This window comes from Jaculus jaculus, chromosome 7 (genome assembly GCF_020740685.1).
Source record: "Jaculus jaculus isolate mJacJac1 chromosome 7, mJacJac1.mat.Y.cur, whole genome shotgun sequence".
Taxonomy (NCBI): domain Eukaryota; kingdom Metazoa; phylum Chordata; class Mammalia; order Rodentia; family Dipodidae; genus Jaculus; species Jaculus jaculus.
In genome coordinates, this window is record NC_059108.1 from 70,288,545 (window position 1) to 70,309,070 (window position 20,526).

A 20,526-nucleotide genomic window follows, 5' to 3' on the forward strand; every position below is an offset into this window, starting at 1 on the left:
TTCAAGGTAGGGTCTCACTCTAGCTCAGGCTGACCTGGAATTCACTATGAAGTCTCAGGGTAGCCTTGAACTCATGTCAATCCTCCTACCTCTGCCTCCTGAGTGTTGGGATTAAAGGCGTGCGCCACCACGCCTGGCTCTCATTTTACTTTTTGAGACAGGATCTTGCTAAATTGCTATGCTTGTCTTGAACTCACTCTGCAATCCAAGGTGGTCTTGAACTTGTGATCGTACTACCTCCACCTCTCTAGTAGCTTGGGTTAGAGGTCTGTGCTACTAGGTCATGCTTAGGAATGTATACTTTTAAAACTTTTACTTATTTATTTGCATGTGTTTATGTGGGGAGGGGGGAGGAAGGGGGCCAGGGCCTCTTGCCTCTGTGCAAATGAACACCAGATGCTTGCTTTACTTTTTGTGTCCAGCTTATGTAGGCAGCTTGGGAATTGCACTTTGCAAGCAATAGCCTTTAACTGCTGAGCCATCTTCCAAGCCCAGACATGTACATTTAAAACAAATACTCAGGTGACCACTATATAGATGCACAAACTGTTCTGATATAGCATTCAGCTGTAAGCTAGTTGATCTCATCTGAATTTTCCTTGCCTTTGGATCTCCCTTTTTAAAAAAATTTTTCTTTATTTATTTGAGAGAGAGAAATAGGCAGGAGGAGAAAGAGAGAGAGAGAGAGGGAGAGAATGGGAGCGTCAGGGCCTCCAGCCACTGCAAACAAACTCCAGATGCATGTGCCCCTTTTTGCATCTGGCTTATGTGGGTCTTAGGGAATCGAACCTTGGTCCTTTGGCTTTGTAGGCAAGTGCCTTAACCACTAAGCCATCTCTCCAGCCCTGAATCTCCCTTCTTAAGAATTCAATGATATTCACATCATACTCCTGGGATGTGCATATGTTTGTGTTGAGTAGAGACAGTTGACAAAAATAAGGGATTATGAGGTTCACTTAGGCAGATAAAACTTGTTAGAACAGTGATTTTCAAGGCCCTTCTTCTTTCTGTCCCAGATTCTAATGGCTGACTATCATTTTGAAACCTTGCCACTGAGAACCATGAGATTAGGTGCATTGTTGGGAGGTTATTCTGTGTTCCTGCAAGATCTGTGAGGAGTTTGTGATGAAGTTAGCGTATAGGTCCTAGCCATATGTCATTTTGGAAACTTGGATTCCGAGTTGTGAAGTAGGGGTCAGCAGTGTATAGGACCAGCTCTATTGCCAACACTCAGGAAATTGCAGATGCTGTTGTTGCTTGAGCAGTATGGCGGTGCTGTTCAGAAGTAATCCCAGGTTGGGCGTTCTTCAAGTCCAGATGAGAAGAGGTACAGAGTTTTATATTAGGGAAGGGCTATGGAAATGTAGAGGGCAGCAACAAGCCCCAGCTGATACTGGTTTCTGTGTTGTAGTCATTGGGTAAGAATGTATTGCCTTTCCCCTCTCTCTGGATAGGTTCATTTTCTTTCTGTTAATTCTACTTCTCCACTAACTTCTAGCTATGGCTGGATAACTTTAAGAGACCCTAGGCTAAGATAGGACATTTACCCCATTTCTTATGTGTCCGAGTAGAGGACTAGCTGGGTTCTTTGGTACCAGAGAGTCACCAAATGGTCACACAATTGAGTCACTCAATTTTGTCATGTGTGTAATATTCTTATAGTCTTTTCAACTGAGCCTGATGGTCCAGGCCTGTAATCTTAGCTACTTGGGAGGCTAAAGCAAATAATCTCAAATTCAAGGCCTGTCCAAGCTACAGACCATGTTCAAGGACAACTTGAGTAACTTAGAAAGATGCTGTCTCAAAAAATAAGAAAAAAAAGAGAAGGAAAGAAAAGAAAGTTGCCAGGCATGGTAATGCATGCTATAATTCCAGTACTCAGGCATTCAAGGTCATTCTCAGCTGAAGGGCAGCCTGGGTAACATGAGACCTGTCTCAAAAAAAAATTGTATGCACGCCCAGCAGTGACTTTCTCCCATCTTCCAAAACTTAACAAACCTTGGTCTAGGTATTCTACAAATGTCCCCTCTCATTTCTTTCTTCTTCCTCTTTTTTTTTTTTTTTTTTTTTGTTTGTTTTCGAGGTAGGGTCTCACTCTATCCTAAGCTGACCTGGAATTCACTATGTAGTTTCAGGATGGCCTCAAATTCATGGTGATCCTCCTACCTCTGCCTCCCAAGTGCTGGCATTAAAGGTGTACACTACCATGCCAGGCTCTCTCATTTCATCTTTTCATATTACATCTAAGCTATAATCCTATAGCACCTGATGTTGGGTATACTGCCTTTCTTGTAGTTTCCTTAGTACTGTAGCATTTCTTCCTAACTCAGCCCAGAAATGGCAACCTCATTGTTGTTTCTGAGAAAAATGACCCCCAATACCAGGCCCTTCTTGGAACACAGGAGTCATAGCCCAGTTTTAGGGTGATACAGATTTCCCCACGTTTCCCTGTTTTTTTTTTTTCTTCCTACCTCTTCCAGTTCTAACTCTAGTCATACGAGGCCCTTTTCCCATGAGTTAAGTTTAGCATTAACTGATGCTGGCTGCATTTTCCTATGACCTTTTCTATAAGCTTTCCCTACCTAGCATCTATTGGGTGTTTCTATCCAAGTGCTCTACCTCTAAGCTACCTCAGCCCCTAGATGGTGTTTCTCTTTAGGGGAGTCAAGGTTCTTCTCTGGGGGTGTGTTCCTTGTTGGCATTTGTGTGTACCCTGTAGCCCTCGTGGCTGCCCTGATAGGCTTGCTTGTTTGGTTGGTGGAGTTATGTACACAGAGCTTTATGTTTCAATTCGGGTATGAATATTTTTGCAGTGATGAATGATTGGTTGAGCAACTATCTTAAAATAGCAGGGTAGTGCTTGGTGTGGTGATGCTACCTTTAAACCTAGAACTTGGGAGGCAGTAGTAGGAGGATTACTATCACTGTGAGTTCAAAGCCAGCCTGGGACTATAGAGTGAGTTCTAGCCTCAAAAAAAAAAAAAAAAAGGGGAGGGGGCTGGAGAGATGCCTTAGTGGTTAAGCGCTTGCCTGTGAAGCCTAAGGACCCTGGTTCGAGGCTTGGTTCCCCAGGTCCCACGTTAGCCAGATGCACAAGGGGGCGCACGCGTCTGGAGTTCGTTTGCAGAGGCTGGAAGCCCTGGCTCACCCATTCTCTCTCTCTCCCTCTATCTGTCTTTCTCTCTGTGTCTGTCGCTCTCAAATAATAAAAAAAAAAAAAAAATTAAAAAAAATCCAAGGTCATGAAGATTTGGGGAGTCAGTAATCTGGTCCATAAGCCCTAGGAGGAATAAGGAATAAATAGAATTAAACTATTATGCCTGGAATAATTGGCTTTTTGGTTATTATACAAGATTTTGTAAGTATACGCCAGGATTAGAGGTGTGGTATAAGAATAGGTTTCTTTCTTTGGTCTTGCTATAGCCACTGCCTCATTTGTCCAGATTTTTTCATGTTCTTACTGCAAACCTTGATTTTTGTGTCTAGCTTAGAATTGGGCACCTTAAGTCATTCTCACATATTCTGGTTTAGAGCAAAGACAAACAACATCATTTATACATCCTGCCTTCCCATAATGACCTTGGAGTAAATAGGATACATTTTTAGGTCCCTGCATGTTAGAACCACAGTAGCCACACCCCAAGCCATGGAGTAGGGGTACTTCTAAGTGTTGCTGTTCTTGACTTTAGTTTTATAGTCCACAGTGTCCTGGTAACTCAGTGGTCACTTCTAGCATTCTTTGTAGGGCTGTGCTGATTCAACTTTCTATCTGCCAGAACCACTGTTGTATACTGCTCTCTGAAGCAGGAGTGCTGCTGCTAAGGATGTCTGGTCTGAGAAAGGGACTAGGAAAGATTGCTTCCAGCCACTGGGATATGGTGTACCCTTAAGATGCATATTAACTGACCTGTCAGCAACTCCAGGATTCCAGGTAAGTGCAAGTGCTGAATCAGTGCTTGTCTATAGCTGTGAATATACATGGTATCTCCTAGACCAGGGTATCTGGGTCCAAGAGGTATTTGGTATAGGAGGAATTTTGGCTATATTAACCCCGGTGTAAACATTCATAATTCAAACTGAAGCCAATCTGACTTGGCTATACATTCCTAAAATGCATGACACCACACCTCTAATCATCCCATGCCAAATGTTTACCAAGATTTCCTTTTAAAGTTTCTTCTCTTTTTTTTTTTTTTTTTGAACTTTATACACAAGTCACATTCCCAGAAAGCAGAATGAAAAAAGTTTCTTTCCTTGTACACATGCTGCTAAGAAAATAGTTTTATACATAGAATTTCAACAGGAGAGAGAAAGGGACAGGGAAGAAGGGATATGAGAGAGATGCTGAGAGGCAAGAATAGAAGGTGGCAGTAAGTGCCAGACCACAGTTTATCTCCCATTGCTTGCATCTGTAATGGGCATTTTTGGTATCAACAGAATATAGATACTTTTATCCACAACTGGATGGAAGTGAGATTCACAGGATATGTGAGGGTTAGGTACTTAAGCTGAACTTTTTTTTTTTCCCCTCTCTCCCCTCTTTTCTATACATAAACGTCAGTATTAACATGTTCACAGAGCAGTGGCCAAGAGACTAGGTAACTGAAGTTCCAGGGCCAGCTTGTGTTAAACGGACTAGTGGAAGGAGCTCAAGGAGAGGGGTCTCAGGCATGAGAAAGGGACAAAATATCTGGAAGCTGCAGGAAATGTTGCAAACTTTTCTTGCTAAAATAAAACACACTAATCTACCCTGTGCCACTTGAGTTGGATTCGGGGATTGCCAAAATGATCTTCTGGTGGTTACAGAGCAGAGGTTCAGGGAAGCATCTAGGACATTTCTCTTCTGTTGAGACTCCTGATGAGAGTACCTTGTGCTTTAGTGATCCCCTTGCTCATCCATCCTCTCAACTGTCAGCTCTAGGTCCCCAGGGGCCTCACAGATAAGCCTTGACTCCTTTGGGGAGACTTCCAGCAGTTGCTGCTAACAGAGGGATTGGGCTGAGCTGGAGGGAACAGGAGCAAGGGAAAGGACAAGGGGAGGAAAAGCAAATGGGGAACAAGGGACCCTGCAAAGGCAAAAGGTTCTCCAGAAATATTTAGTATGTGACAGGACCTCAAGGAAGGGAAACAGTAGATTTGTGGAAAAAGTAAATGGTGGAAGGCAAAAGGGATGCATACTCTGATTTTAGAAACCAAACTGTCCTGTCCACCCCTTTCCCTGGGACTGCCAAGATACTTCTGGCAACACTGTCTTTTCTGACAGCTGAGAATAAAGGGACATTACCTTTTTGATATTCAACTCAGGGGACAGGGATAGCTCTCCCCATTTTTGCTCTTCTCTGTGAGACTGAACTTGGCAAGGGGAAGGCTGTCCTTTGAGATCACCAGACCCCTAGCAAGGAGTTAAAACCATCTGGTCTTCAGAGTACAGGTTTAACAAAACTCTTAAAATGGGGTAAGGAGTGACATAAACAGGAAAATAAAAACTTGTTTGGTGGGAGTTTTCTCTCTCTTTGTATTTTCCAAGTTTTGTTTTTCTTTAGTTCATTCCTCTGGTCTCTCCATCTCTCTTTTGTGTATGTGTGTGCACACACTCTCTTGCTTTCTCTCTCTTTTTTTGGTTGTGTGTTTCAGTTTTTAAAAATAACTTTGGATTTGCCATTGGTGGGCAGTTCTGGTCCCCAGAGGCTGGACTGCCTTATGGCAGGGTTAGGACAAGGGACAGGCCCACGGCTGCTGAGAGGATCTCTGTGTTTAAAGCCTTTGAGAATAAGTTACTGCAGTTCCCAGGGTGTAGGGTGAGAGGGCTGGCAGAGGGGTTCCTGGTGGCAGCTTCCCCTGGAGTTCAGGCCACAGGGGACCCCTGTCAGGCAAGGAGATGGTTAAAAGGGAGGGGCGTGGGGAGAGTGAACAAGGGCACTTCTCCCCCTGTCAAAGTTTGGTTAGAGTTTTATGGGCTCCCTGCCCATCTCAGGCTCCAGTCTTGGGAGCCAATTGAGTTTTTGGAGTTTGTGAGCATCATAGTGCTCTAGACAAGGGGCAGGAAGAATGGGGAGTGGCAGTTTTCCATCCCCCCTTTGGTGTTTTTTTCCCCCACTTTTTCTTCTTTGTCTTTTTCTTTTGGTGTTTTCCTCAGTCAGTGTAAAAGCACAGGATAGGTGTGTTTTCAAGGGTGGGAAACTGGGAATTCAATGGCAAAAGGGAGACAGAATAAAGGGTAGATCTCGTTTGATAGGCAGACATGTATGAGTGATCAGGATGCTACGGTAGGGGTGTGTCTGTCTCTCTAGTCATAGGAGCAAAGACTATGTGTCTGCAAGGAGCTGAGGATGAAGATCAGTTTATCTGTGGGATGGGAAGGCAGGACTCTGCTGGAGGTGGGTGTGTAAAGCCCACTGAGGGTAGGAATTGGAAGATTCCCATGAGGTGGGCAGAGCTGAAGGTTTGGGTGAGGGATTTGAACTCCCACCAAGCACCCCTTGGGGTATAACAGGGAGCCCTGAGGCCCTCCCCTCTCTTCATCTTGGTTTATCTGTTTATAAAGCTAGAAGTGTAGAGGTAGTAGTAGTTTTGGGGTTGGGGTCCGTGTGAGGTAATCTTGCTTCCTCTTTGGCAAAAGCCACAGCAGCTGAGGCAGGAGTGGCCATGTTGGTGACGGTGATGGGTGGGCCCCCTGGGGGTGGGGCTGCCTTGCGCCTGTGGGCTGAGGAGCGCAAGTGGGAGGCTAGGGCTTCACGCCCACTCAGCAGCACCTCACATGCCAGGCAGTGGTAGGTGCAGATGGGCACCCGCAGTGGAGGGGGCATGGGGTCCCCAGAGCCCCGCGCAAAGAAGCAGAAGGATCTCTGGTGGGCAGTAGCTGGGGCCTCCCCATCAAATGCCATCTTGCACTGGCGGCACAGGTAGCGATGAGTCACATCCACGGTAGAGATGCCAGTGCTGCCTGTCAGCAGCTCATCCACCTCACCAGCTTCTCCCTCCCCAGGAGCAGGCAGTTCAGGAGGCTTTGGAGGTGTGGTAGCTGTGGGCTCAGGGGGCTGGAGTGGTGGCTGAAGGAGGGCATTGGGGAGCAGTCCAATGAGGGTCTGAGGTATCACAGGGTTCATGGGAAATAGCCCCTTCTTCATGCCATAGAGCTGTTGGAAGTAGGCCCCTTGGAATTGGGGGCCAAAGACAGCTGATGGTGCTGCCCCACCTGTAGGGGGCAATGGAAAGGGCAGGAATTGGCCTCCCAACAGGGCTGGGACAGTGGCCTTCAGTGCTTTGAGGTTCTTCAGGGCATCATTGGAGAGGTTGGTAGGGGTTGCGACTGGCTTTCGCTCACTAGAGACCTTGTCACCTGAGGGCTCAGTAGCTGGGCCTGGGACAGGGTCAGTGGAACTGTTGGTTTGGTCGGGCACAGGTCTCTGAGGTAAGGGGCGGCCTGGACCAGCAGTCTGAACCACTGTGGTAGCAGGCAGGACAGAAGTGGCAAGGCCAAGGAGGCCTGAAGAGGCTGCAGGGCCTAGGAAGATGAGAAGAGTGATGAAGGGTTAATGATCTCTCGCCTTCACTGACCTGCCTGATCCAGATCACTCCTGCCACTCTCTTGCCCTTCCTGCCCCCATGTGCTGTGCCCTGTTCTCCTTCTCAAGAGTCTGGAGCAAGGAAGCCCACAGGAAGAGAAGGACAAGGACGTGTCATTAGAGGGGATGTTCTCTGAAGTCCAGTTCCTCCCAACCTTCCCGACTCACCTGAACTGAAAGGAGCTATGCCGCTGAGTGGTGGCTGGGCCACAGCTGAGCCAGATAAGAGGACTGGGGCCAGACGAGGGAGGGCTGGAGCAGCTCCCAAGGACACAGAGGCAGGTGTGGTAGCAGGTGTGCCTTTGGAAGGTGGTGGGGCCTCAGGGGCTGGGGCCACATCGTAACACTTGCTTTCACTCTTTAACTGGGCTTGGACTGCCTCCTTGAGCTTGGCCAGGTGCTGGCGGGAAAAGAGGTGGCCCCGACAGGAGACATAGAAATCATATTTGACATCACAGTAAGGACAGTCGGTCCGCTGGGCTGCCAGGGGGCCCTCACTGCTGCCCCCATTCCCTGCAAGTGCTGTCCCCTGTAGCTTGGCCTTCTTTTCCTTGGCACGAGCATTCTGGAACCAGACCTGAATGACTCTCTTGGGCAGCCCAATTTCTTCTCCCAACACCTCACACTCCTGCATGGTGGGGGTGCGGTAGGCTTCATAGCAGGCTTTCATGATCTTCAGCTGCAGGCTGCTCATCTGGGTCCTATAGCGCCTCTGCCCCATTCCATCTGGAATCCCAGTTCCACCTCCGGATCCCCCACTGGTCCCTCCAGCCCCAGGGGATTCTGGTTCAGCCAGGCTAGAAGCAGATGAGTCGCTTAAATCTCCTGCAGAAGGACTGCAAGCCTCACTCTCTGGAGAGACTTTAGAAGGTTCCTCTGGGCCCTCATCCTCACTAAGTACAGGGGGAGGTGGAAGGGATGGGGGTGGCTCTGACGTTGGTGTGATGGTCTCCTTCCCAGGTGGTAGGAAAGGCAGAGGACCAGCAGCAGGAGTGACCACGGGGTAGGGAAAAGCAGGTGCCTCCCTTTTGGAAGCCTCCCTCCCAGTGCCGGCATCTACTTTGCCCAATAAGAGGTTGAATTTGGGAAAGGGTGCAGGGGAAGATGTGACAGTGGGTTTGACGATTGGACTGGCTGCTCCCCCAGGGGTGTTTCGAAACTGGCCTTTCCGCTCCCGGGCTCTGGTATTCTGGAACCAGACTTGTACTACTCGCTTTTTGAGCCCCACCTCCTCAGAGATGCAGTCAAGCATCTTGCGTGTAGGGTTGGAGTCTTGCATGTACCAACGATACAGGATCTCTAGCTGCTCAGGCAGGATGGTAGTACGCAGGCGCTTGTCCCTGGGAGGATCACTCTCCCCTCCACCCCCTGCTTCACTGCCTGTGGGGGATAGGCTGCCATCCTCATGCTTCCGTTTGAGGGGTGTCCCTGGCACTGGTGGGGTGCCTGCTAGCAGAGGGTTTCTCTCCCCAAACACTAGCAAGGGCAGATCTAGGAGTTGTGGGGGAGCACTGGGCTGCACAGATGGCAGGAAATGTAGTCTGCGGTGACTGGCCAGGAGATCCTGACTGGGGAAAGCAATGGCACACTGGTCACAGGTGTGGGCTGGGCAGGGTGAGGTAGACACCTTCTCTTCAGGCTCTTTGCCTCCTAACTTTGATGCCTCTGCTGGGCTCAGCTCCTCTGCCCCTGCAGGTTCTGGTGATGGGCCCTCAGGCCCTGCTGCGGGTTCCAACCTCTGGTCTTCATCTACTTCTTCTTCTTCCACCTCTTCCTCCTCTTCCCCTCTCTGTGCCTCTTCCCCCTCCTCTTCAGGGGGCCCATCATCATAGCACTTCTTGAGGTGCCGCACTAACTCAAAAACACAGGAGAAGGTAGCCTGGCAGCGCCTACAGCCAGAGGCTCCTCTGGAGCCTCCTGCAATCTGGATAGACCCACCCTCACAGGCAGTTTTACGGGCTTTCTGGCGGGCATTCTGGAACCACACTACCACCACGCGGCTAGCCAGACCCAAGAGATTTGCAAGCCTCTCCACCTCTCCATCCTTGGGGTAGGCACTGGTCTCAAAGAAAGACTGAAGGGCCTGGGTCTGGAACTCCGTGAACTTGGTTCTAGAGAACCGGCGGCCTGCAGGAACTAGGGGAGGAAGATTCCCTCTGGGACTTTCTTCCTCCTCTGGGTGCCAATGCCCTCCAGCCCGGCTTCGCTCTTCAGGACCTTGGGTCCCGCCTGCTTCAGGCTCTGGGGCCAAGAAAGGTGGGGCCACTGGGGAAGGTGACTCCAAAGACTCATCCAGAGATTTAGAGGGCTCCACTGGGGGTGGGTACAGGCTGTCATAGCTCTTACGAAACTGCGCAGCATAACGGCTCAGTGCCTCAAAGGGCAGAAACCGGCGGTGGACGTGCTCTTCATGCGTCTTGAGGATAAGCATATTGGAGAAAAGTTTTCCACAGGTCCCACAGGCCAGCTTGTCCCCACCCCCCAGTACCTCTGGAGGAGGAGGTATTGGGGGAGGGGGTATTGCCTGCTTCCCTTCATTGTACTGAATCACCAGCTCAAAGCCAAAGTTTTCTAGGAGGGCTTTGGCTGCAGTGCATGTGGCCTCATTGAGCGACGGGTTGGGTGGCGAGGAGGGCCCTGCCTCATTCCCCTCCTCAGCTCTGGGAGGCCGTTCCCATTCCTGCTCAGCTAGCTCAGCCTTGGGAAGTGGGGGTGGAGGAGGCAGGGTGGCAGCTGGCAGGGACAGCATGGGTGTAGGGCCAGCCAGTGCCAATTTGGGCCCCACTTTGAGGTCATGGAGGTAGAAGGGCAGGAGTAGCTGCTGTTGCTGGAGCTTAAGTAGTGATTCTGGCACGAGAGGGAAGGGGGGCAGGACTGGTGGGGTGAAGAGGGGAGCTGGGAATCGGTGCAGGTCCAAGGGAGGGGGTGGTGGAGACAGAAAAGGCAGTCCCGACATGAAGCCACTAGAGTTAGGTCCCTTCTTCTCAGTGCCCACCTCCCCCTCCATCTCGCCTTCCTTGAGCTCTTCTTGGCTGCGCTCTGGTCCATCAACCTTGGCATCAGTCTTGGTCCCCCTTGAGCGAGTCTGATGCAGAACCGATCGCATATGAATCTCCAAGGTGGAGCTCTGGTTGTAGGAAACTCGGCAGACTGTGCACTTGAAGGGCTTGTCTGACACAGCAGTGCTGGTGGGTGGGGCACCAGCCTCTCCTAAGGCAGGGCCAGAGGGGTCAATTGCTGCCTTCTTCATCTTATGAAGGTGGGAGACGGAATTATAATGAACCAAGAGAATATTCTTCTGAGTGAACGACTCCTTACACACAGTGCATTTATAGGGTCGAGCAGGGTCAAGAAACTTGTCCAGGGCAAAGTTGGTGGTTTTTCGATAGGCCAAGGGGTGGCGAGAGTCAGCTGGTGATGGCTCTGCAGAGCGAGACTCCCCCACAGTCCCTTCTTCCTCTTCAGCCATGGTGGGTGGAGGAGCCACTTCTTCAGCTTGGACATCAGACAGAGGCACTGGGGATGGAGCTGAAGAAGGAGGTTGATCAGAGCTTCCTGAGGGCTTCTCTGTGCCCTCAACTGGTACCAGGGGAGGCTCAGGTGGAAGCACTGGGCTGGCTTCTGGGGTCAGGCTAGGGCCTTCTATAGGAGAGAGGAAAAGGTATAATGAGTGGGGAACTGTGTTCAGTCTGGACCCCATCCATTCAATATCCAGGGTAACTGACCCTCGGTTGTCTTAAGACCCTTTGGGTCTATTAAGACCAGGTTCCCTTTCTTGCTACCTTTCTTACCTTCTGCCTGGTCTCTGCTGTGAGTGTGCTCTGGCCCAGGTGTGGAAGGTTCTGGGCCATCCTCCAGCGGGCTTAGTGTGGGCCCAGGCAGCACTTTGGTTTCAAAGGTCATCTCTACCGTTGTGGCCTGTAATACAGGAAATCCTAGTGGCTCACCACCACCCCTATTGCCCTATTGCTATTCCTCCCCATCTTGCTCTGCTCCTATATTTGTGCTGAGCTTCCTTATGGGTGCAGCTTCCTCTCAAGAGTCTGGGCCATGCATTTCTCCTTTGGCTCCCTCCTAGCCCAGGCTGGAAATCATCTTACCTCAAGGCCATCTTGCTGATAACCACCTCTTCTTAGGATTTAATGGAAGTGAGAAGAATGCTTAGTTTTTTTTCCAGAGAGGCAAGTAGACAAGCTTAGTGCTGAGCATCTCCCCAACTCTAAAGTCCCACTTCAGCTCTCTGAAATGCTATTTCCTTGAACATCTCCCCGCAGCATATACCCTGGCCTGAATATTCCTGCCCCATGCTTCCTTCTTGCATGTCCTTCCCCAACCTGCACTCACCACAAGCAGCAGCTTCTCAACACACTCGGGCACCACATTGTGCAGGTGGCTAAGGTGGAAGTGCAGGGCAGGCCGGCCCACCAGCTGCTCTTGGCACAGTGGACACCTGTATTTGGGCTGCACGGCATGCTGGGATAGTGTATGAGCCCTCACCTGGTCAGACTCCAGGCTCAGGAAGCTGCAGTATGGACAGCAGTATGCCTGGGGAGCACATAGGGTGATAGAGGAGGTATCAGGGAATGGGGGACCCACCATACAGTTACTTGGATTCAAAATGCAGTATGTCCCCAACTTCCAATTTGGGACGAGCAGGCCAGACAAAAAGGCACCTTAGCCCACCCAGCCTCTAGCCATGGTTCTGAAAGTTGGCAACTCCCTTGGACAGGGACAAAAGCCTAAGCTGCTACCTTGACTTCCTTCTTTGTCTGGCCATCTCCCTCCATCATGGCTTCTACCTTCTTTTTGTAATGAACTAAGACAATATTTTTCTGGGTGATATTCTTCTAGTGTTTTTCCCTGTCTGCTGCCCTATCAATTCTCCAGCTCCCAGATGGCCTTGGGCCCATGCCCTCTCTGCCTGTCTCCTTTGTGAAATGCCTCCATTTCCTCTGGGTATTTTCTGTCCTTGCCCACTCTTCCCCTGCAAGATCCTCAAACATCTGTGCAAGGCACTACCTGAGTGCTACTGAAGCCATCCTTTCCTCTCCCTCAGGCTCAGCTGCACCCGTTTCCCCGGCCCCACTTCTTAATATGAACAAATGCCCTAGCAACCCGGTGGCCCAGAAAAATTATGGTCTGACCCTGTCAGTACACTGTAGCCCACACCTCCAGAGGAATGGAGCCACAAGAGGCCCATTGTCACCTGACTGAACTGTCTAGCCTGCTGCCTCAAATCAACTTTGCCTCTCTGGCCTGCTTCCTCTCCTGTGACCTGGCACTTGTCCAGGCCTGCATGTTAGGGCAGGATTGGCCATAAAGGAAGGGATGCAGGCACTCACCTTAATACATCTAACTCTTAGAGAAGATTCCTGTAGTATAGAGACTGTAGGGCACAGGAGGAAGAGGAGTGAGGGTCAAGGTCATCACTGCACATTGCAGTGCAGTTTGGAAAGCTATGGGGCCCAGGATAGTATCTGAAGATCAGAGGCTGGGGGCTGCCTTAGAATCCACACTTTAGAGACCACAAAGCCACTCTTGGTTCCCAGGTGTAAGTCCTGGTGGGTTGGAGACACGTGGGACTTCCCATCAGCTGAGCCATTTGTTCAGTGCCTTTACCTTCAAGAAGGGGTGCTAGGTCAATGTTGTCCAGGCTCAAAGCTTTCTATAGGATATGAATATCTGTGTCTATTGTCTTTTTGCAGCTGGTCTTGTTTTTGCCTCTCTCTTTTATTTGTTCCACTCTTTCCCCCCTTCTTTCTTACATCAACCTCCAGTCTTTCCTACTGTCAACAGTTTTCTCTCTTCACCTTTCCTTGAGTTCCTGCCATCCCTTTCTGTCATTTTCTGCTACATTCACTCACTAGCAGCCAGTCTTACCTATTCCTTGTGTGCTGGACATACCTAACTGGCCGTGGGGAAAACTTTTCCACATATGGTCTTCTGAGTGAAATAAGCCACAAACATGACAGAAGCTTTTAGAGTACAAACAGTAAAGACAGACCCAGCCCTGACTTGTCCCAGTTACCCCAGTTCTGACCGTGGTCTGGTTGGCACTGCCTCTGGAAGGACCAGTTCTGTTCTCTTTCTCTTCAGAAGCTGAGGATGAAAGGGAGGAGATCAAATATTTCTGACAAACCTCTCTCCTTCTTATATAGATTACCATACCTCACACCACCCCTTAAGATGGATTTATAGTAGCGAGCTTTCAGGGTTGGGAGTATTGCTAGAGAATAGGAGAGTGGTCCAGAAACTAGGTGGCTTGGTGAGGCCTGGCAGGGATCAACTTCAGGTTAGCAGGATGGCCAGGTTTGAGTCCTCAAAGAGGACAGAAATGCCCATATGTACTTCTGTGGCTCATCCTCCCTTCTCCTTGATGAGCCCTTTCTTTGGTTGTTTTGTTCCTTTGGGGCAGGACGCTTTGCTGGCTGGGTATTTGGATTTCTGCAATGCCCTGAAAGCATCCTGGGATTTGTGAGGGCAAGGGAGGGAATGGATCAAAGGAGCAACTCACCCAACTGTTCTGTCTTGTTCTGGGCATCTTTCTCAGGTGTGGGTGGCTCAGCTAAGGGGGTCTCAGGAGCCTTCCCTGTGTAGGATGTAGAGAGTCAGCTTAAAGAGATGAGACATCAGGGAAGGGAGGGCAGAGGAAGCAAGATAAGCAGCCAATCAATGGGCAAGAAAATGGATGAGTGAATTAATAGGCAAAAGAGTATGAAAAGCCACCAAAAAGAAATATAGTACTCTCTGCATATATAAGGGGGAAAGTCTAGTATTAGAACCAGTAGGGTATAGAAGATCATTTTGTACAAGTCTAGCCACCTGTAGTTTTATAGAAACAAACCCTACAGTGGACAATAGAAACTGGACTAAACTTGGCTAAACCTCTCAACTAAACCTGGACGCAGGAAACCCCAAAAATGCATGGAGGGAGTGCTGCAGAGGTTGGGTGGAAGTGGTAGCTGTGTTGAAGAAGCAGCAGCAGGTCTAGCAGGAGAGGAGATTACCACTCAAGTAAGGACTGACAGATGTGTAGGAATTTATTTTCGGTGGCAGCCTAATTAAAGTGTTAAAGTTCCTTAACTCCATTCAGCCCTGCACCAGGATCGTTAGCTATTGATCTAGGCCCCTCCAGCACTTAACTCCAGCCAGCATATTGGCAATTCAATTAGCACCAGTCAATGCTGCCTGTTCCTGGTTCCTACTGCCCATGCCCTCACCCTCGCCCACCGCTGGCCTTTCCAAAGCCCGAACGCCCATGCCCACCTCTGACAGCCCCTTCCAGGCTCTTCTCCTGCACCCTCTGGATCAATGGCGCCTGGCTGGCTGTTCCCGGCCTCTGCTGGTACAACCTCAGCTGCCTAAGGGGGACTCTAAGCCCAGCCTTAGGGCTGAAGACCTCCTAGGAGACAGGAAGAGGCTGGGAAGCTTGTCGGGGCCTCTTCTCATCCCTTCTGTCTTTGGACCATGCCCAAAGCTCCCATCTCTTCCAACAAGTTCTGGCCCAGCACAAATGAGGGTCTAGTGGTTTATTTTTGCTGCCTGCTCTGTTCTTCCTGCTCAGTTCCAGATTAGCTCACTCCCCCACAACTAACAGTCACTCCTCAGAATCACTGAACGATTCTTCCTTACCTCCTTCGTGTTCTCCATCCAGCAAAGTTCCTGTCCTTCTCTAGTAGCATCTTGTTCCCCTGGTTTGCTGGGAAGCCTCCATGTTCCTGGAGCCTCTATCTCTGTCTCCTCATCCCTTCTACTTGTTGTTGATGACTCATAAATCCATTTCTCCTACCTATGTCACTTCTTTATTAGCTCTCTATACTCCTGTCTGCTGCTGTCCTCCTACCCAACCCTTATTCTCCTCTCCCCTTTCTCACCAGAAGTCTGGAGCTGCCCATGGCTGAAGCTCAGGATGCTATGAAGGGCAGAGAGTCCTTCTTCAGCCACTGGGCCATTCTGTAACAGCTGCAGTCGCCTCTGGGCCTGGGCATCACGGTGGGCAGGTGTACGTAGGTGTTGTAGCACAGCCAAGCGGGAGGGTGTCTCCCAGGCACACAGCAGGCAGCGGTAAAACCCCAGATCAGCTGCTGCCTCTGTTCCCTCCATTTCCAGCAGAAACTAGAACCATGGAAGAGGCTGGCTCAGGCCCAGAAGGAACACCTCCAGATCTTAGGGGCCTCTTCTTCCCCACCCAACCCTTCTACCTACCCCTCAGGCCCCCTTTCCCTCCTATAGCCACCTCAGTATCATTGTTTATTCTTGCAGTTTCCCTCTCTTCTTTCTGTCATTCCTGCACTCCCTAGTATGTGAATGGAATCTGGTTCTGTCCCATTGAACTTTTGGTGGCATGATGAACTGAGCTGCCCATCAAACTCTCCTGCCCATCAAAATCAAGTCTTTGTATCCCCTCTTCATCATCCACTCTTCTTTACTTTCTTTCTCCATGTTTGTCCAGACAGTTTGTTACCCTGTTGCATACTCTTCCCTTTTCTTCACTTCTGTCATTAGGTTTTTTCATCACTTCCCTACTCTGGGTCTCCTTCCTCTACCCCGGTCCCTTTCCCTTCCCATCCTTCCTGTCTTCTCCTCCCTGAGCCTTACCTTATATATCTGGCTGTTTTCTTCATGGGTTGAACCCCGGGCATGCAGCTGCATCTTCTCCTTGCTATTGGACTCAAAGTCACAGATGTTGCAGCGCAAGTGCAGGGGGGAGACAGAACCATAAGGGGCCCCATCCCCCAGGGGCAGTGTGGAGGAGGCCCCACCCCCCTCCCTCAAATGGGCTGCCAACTGGTACTTCTGAGCATGTTTGTCGGTCTTGAGATGGAGCTGGAAGTTGGCCTTGAGTTGGGTGCCGTAGCAGCAGAGCTTGCAACGGTGTGTGTCACCGGCCACCTCTTTCCATTCAGCTTCTGGGAGGCTCCGGCCTACACTGCAGTGGTAAATCAGCAGCCCCAGGCTGTCTGTGCTGAAGGCCTGGCACACTAGGCAGCAGAACACCTTCAAGGATGGGCTGTCATCTGGGAGTGGTGAGGTGGGCAGGCCATCATCAGATGAGGAACCCAGGAACTGACTTGGAGGCAGGTGTGCCTCAGGGGAGAGGCTTCCAGAGGCTAAAGGACAGAGAGATTAGTGCTCAAGGAAGAAAGATCAGTGTGCTATGTGAAGAAATGGAATTAACGATGGAGCAGTAATTAGAATGAAGCCATGGTTTTCTAAGTTGGGGAGCTGGCCTTAGAAACTTAGAAAGCAGGGAATACACTTTGGCCTGGGGAGAGGGACAGTTGTAGCAGACTTCAGGGAACTTACCGGCTGTGGGGAACTTGCGGGACGCTCCAAGGTGATGGATACCGTTGAGAAGCAGCTGGGCTTCCAGGGGCTTGTCTGGCCTCAGTCCAGGGCCAGGCATAGGAGTCTGGGGCTGCCCTAGGGCTGGGGGCCCAAAGTATTGGAAGAGTTCAGGGGTGTTAGTTGGGGTAGCCCCTGGTGGGGGAGTAGGTCCTGTCCCCACCAGCCCAGGTGGCAGGCCCAGTGGCAGCCCTTGGTGCAGCATCAGGACATTCTGCATGTGCTTCTCAGATGTCATGTGGATGCGCAGGTTACGGGAAATGTTGGTCTCGTAGCTGCACACCTTACACTGCCAGGGTGATTTGGTCTTGGGCTCTTTATCCCCCACACTGGGGGGAAGTGATGCTTCTGGGGGGCTTCCTTGCCCTCCAGGCCCTGGCTGGAAGCCCTGCAGGTTGGCCAGGTGCTTGTCAGACTGCATGTGGATGCTAAGGTTGCCTTTGGTGGTGGTGGAGTAGTTGCAGACGTCGCAGCGGTAGGGCTTGTAGCCACAGCTGTAGCTCTCTCCACGAGCAAGGCGGGGATGAGCCCCCCCGGCACTACAGTAGCTGCAGTGACTGTTGCTCTCAGGGTGCTTCTCACGCATGTGCACATCCAGGGTCTGCTGGTACTTGTAGTGCCAATTGCACTTGGGACACTTGAGTGTCTTGCAGGAGTTGCGTGAGTGTAGCAAGGACATGTGGCTGGACAGACTGAGGCCCTGGAAGGCTGCAGGGGTTGCAGCACAGTCACCAGCCAGGCGGTGTGGCTGGGGTGGGTCACTAGGGTCTTCAGGAGAGCCCACTGGAGGGGGGAGAGCGCCCCCCTCCTTAGTAGTGGGTGAGCTTTGGTTGAGTGGGGGGCAGAGCCCTCCATCCTCTTCTTGCCCCTCAGGAAACCAATGCAGCCCTGCCTTGCTTACTGGTATCGGCGATTCTTTGGCTTGTATTGGGCTGGGGTCCCAGGTGGCTGGGGATGGTGGGCTGAGGGCCATGACTTCTTCATCAGGGAGGACAAGGGCCTGGATTCCTGCTTCAGGGGTGCTGTTTTCAGTCTTGTCTACGTTTGCCTCTGTGTCTACTGCCCCCCTGTTGTCAGGGGATGTTTCAGGAGAACAGCAAGCAAGGGGTTTTGGTTCCAGAAAGCCTATAAGGGCCATGCAGCCCTTGTCCCCCTCCTGGAGCACAGCTGGGCTGCCCAACAGGTCCTGGTGTTGGACAGGGTTTAGCTTCACCCCATGAGATTGTGTGTGACCTATAAAGGCCTGGGGCCTGCTGAAACTCAGGCGACACAGAAGACATAGCCAGAAGAGTGCCCTGTGGTCTCCCCATTTGCTCCCCATGGGGCCATCTTTGGAATCTTCAGGTGGGTTTGGAGCCAGCTGGTAACTCCAGAAGGCTCCATCCCTTCCCTTACAGGCAGCCAGAGATAGCGCTGAGGTATCATGGGACAGAATTTGGTCAGAAGAGCTAAAGCCTTGGATTGGATCAAAGCCATGTTGGACATGCAGGGTAGTGAGATGTGAGGGGGGTGAGTGGGCAAAGAGGGGCAGGCTGGGCTCTTCCTTGATGCTTTCCTCATCCCAGGGGAAGCCCTTTGGTAACAGGAGTTCATTGCCATCCGTCAGGGACAGATTGGCCAGTAGGTAGGCCTTACCTCCAGCTGTGAAGAATAAGTGGTTGCTTAGGTCCAAGGGAGGGATTCCTTCTTTCTTCTCCTCCTCCAACTCTTTGTCCTCTTCCACCCCTAGGTCCTTTGGTGGGAAGTGACTGTAGCCAGACTCTTGTTGAGGCTCTCTGATCTCTTTTGGTGGGACAAGGCCATGATCTGACTCCAGAAGCTTTACCCCTGGCTCTGAGGGCCTTATGCTCTCAGAAATGGAGGGGACGTCAGGGGGCTCTTTGGCAACAGGATCAGAGGTGCTGGAGGAGGTGGTGTCCAGAAGTGGGGATGGGGCATTGTGCCCAGGGGAGGGCTTGGTGCTAGTGGTAGAGGCTGAGTTAATGGTGGCCATGGTAGACGGAGGAATGCTGAGGGTTCATTTCAGCGTGATGGCCAGGACCCTGCAGGGGAACATAGAGGGAATAGTGCTATGAGGTCATAGGACCCCAGCCAGGCTCTTAAGAGATTCTAGTCCTATCCTCTTCTCTGAGCACCAGACTCAGATGTCCTTGTGCCAACTTGAAGTTTTTAAGTCCAATAGGCTTTAAAATTAATATGTCCTGCCAGCCATGGTGACATATGCCAGCACTCAGGAATCAGCAGAAGGATCACTCACAGAGGATCACTGTGAGTTCAAGGCCAGCCTGGGACTACAGAGAGAGTTCCAGGACAGACTGGGCTAGAGTGAGACCCAACCTTGAAAAAAACAAACAAAAAATCAATGTGTCCCATGTAGACACTGGTAAGTTGTCCAAATTTCAGTAAATAACCTTCCATCATACACGCAATCCCAGTTGAATTCAGTGGGTCTTGGTCTCTCTCCCTCACACACATAAAAGTCTAAGTAGAACTGGAACTTGTTGGGGAAAAGAAAGGGTTTAAGCCAGACATGGTTGCACATGTCTTTAATCCTAGCACTTGGGAAGCAGAGGTAGGAGGGTTGCCATGAGTTCAACCTGGATTAGAGTGAGATCCTACTTACCTCAAAAAAAAAAAAAAAAAAAAAAAAAGAGAGAGAGAGAGAGAGAGAGAGAGAAAGAAAGGGTTCCATGGGAGTAGGAAGGGGGTAAGAAGGTAACAGGGGTGTATGTGATCAAAACATATCATACACATGTATACAATTGTGAAAAATAACAAATTGCCAGGTGTGGTGGCACACATCTTTAATCCCAGCACTCCAGAGGCTGAGGTAGGAGGACTACTGTGAGTTCAAGGCCAGTGTGGGCTGCAAGTGAGTTCTAGATCAGTCTAAGCTAGAGTGAGATCCTACCTCAAAAAAACAAAACCAAACAACAACAAAAAACCCCATAAGTTAAAAAAATTAACATGTCCCAAATCAGAAATCATTATTTTTCACCAAACTGAGCTCTTCATCTTCAGGTCTTGAATTTGGTACCATTTATCTAGCTGCTTAGGTGAAAAGCCTAAGAATTTTCTGTTGCCTGGCCCTCGCCCCATCCAGTTTCACAGCAACCTGTAGAACACATCTAGCCCTACACTTAACCAGTTTCCTCACTAACATGCTCTTGGTCCAAGCCATTATTTCTCTCTTGAACTAAAACAACAAGGTTGGAGGGATGGCTTAGTGGTTAAGTTGTTTGCCTGCAAAGCCAAAAGGACCCAGATTCTATTCCCCAGTACCCACGTAAGCCAGATGCACAAGTTGGCACATGTGTCTGGAGTTCGTTTACGGTGGCTGGAGGCCCTGGCATGTTCATACTCTCTCTCTCTCTCTCTGCCTCTTTCCCTCTTTTGATCTCTCAAATAAATAATAAAATAAATAAAATTTTAAAATATTAAAAAAACCACCACACTGATCACCCATTTCCACTACTTCCTCCTCTAATTCAGTCTCTTTCCACGTAGCAACCAGAATGATCTTTCAATTTTCAATTACGAAAAATACCAAACAGGGGCTGGAAAGATGGCTTAGCAGCTAACACATTTGCCTGCAAAGCCAAAGGACCTTGGTTTG

General features: G+C 50.2%; 2 protein-coding genes across 14 annotated transcripts in view; one reads left to right on the top strand and one right to left on the bottom strand.

The window, feature by feature from the left end:
• Positions 1-20,526, top strand: part of Thtpa (thiamine triphosphatase) — a 50,901-nt gene that overhangs the window by 2,993 nt on the left and 27,382 nt on the right. For 5 of the 8 annotated variants that reach the window (XM_045154033.1, XM_045154034.1, XM_045154031.1 and 2 more), the window contains one exon: positions 3,777-3,931. The exons of 2 other annotated variants lie outside the window; for them this stretch is intronic. The gene's annotated coding sequence lies outside the window, so the exon portion shown is untranslated. Of the gene's footprint in view, positions 1-3,745; positions 3,932-20,526 lie in introns of all 8 variants that reach the window. One more of the 8 variants, XM_045154032.1, reaches the window with a different exon arrangement.
• Positions 4,221-20,526, bottom strand: part of Zfhx2 (zinc finger homeobox 2) — a 39,310-nt gene continuing 23,004 nt past the window's right edge. For 3 of the 6 annotated variants that reach the window (XM_045154023.1, XM_045154024.1, XM_045154025.1), the window contains exons 2-10: positions 16,872-18,952; positions 16,164-16,675; positions 15,440-15,680; positions 14,080-14,154; positions 13,594-13,664; positions 11,910-12,110; positions 11,357-11,483; positions 7,734-11,207; positions 4,221-7,504 (exon numbers count right to left, since the gene is read on the bottom strand). In XM_045154023.1, coding sequence (XP_045009958.1) covers positions 6,537-7,504; positions 7,734-11,207; positions 11,357-11,483; positions 11,910-12,110; positions 13,594-13,664; positions 14,080-14,154; positions 15,440-15,680; positions 16,164-16,675; positions 16,872-18,903 — 7,701 coding nt within the window. In that variant the 5' untranslated portion in view covers positions 18,904-18,952 and the 3' untranslated portion in view covers positions 4,221-6,536. The remainder of the gene's footprint in view (positions 7,505-7,733; positions 11,208-11,356; positions 11,484-11,909; positions 12,111-13,593; positions 13,665-14,079; positions 14,155-15,439; positions 15,681-16,163; positions 16,676-16,871; positions 18,953-20,526) is intronic. The other 3 variants (XM_045154026.1, XM_004661804.2, XM_045154027.1) reach the window with 3 other exon arrangements.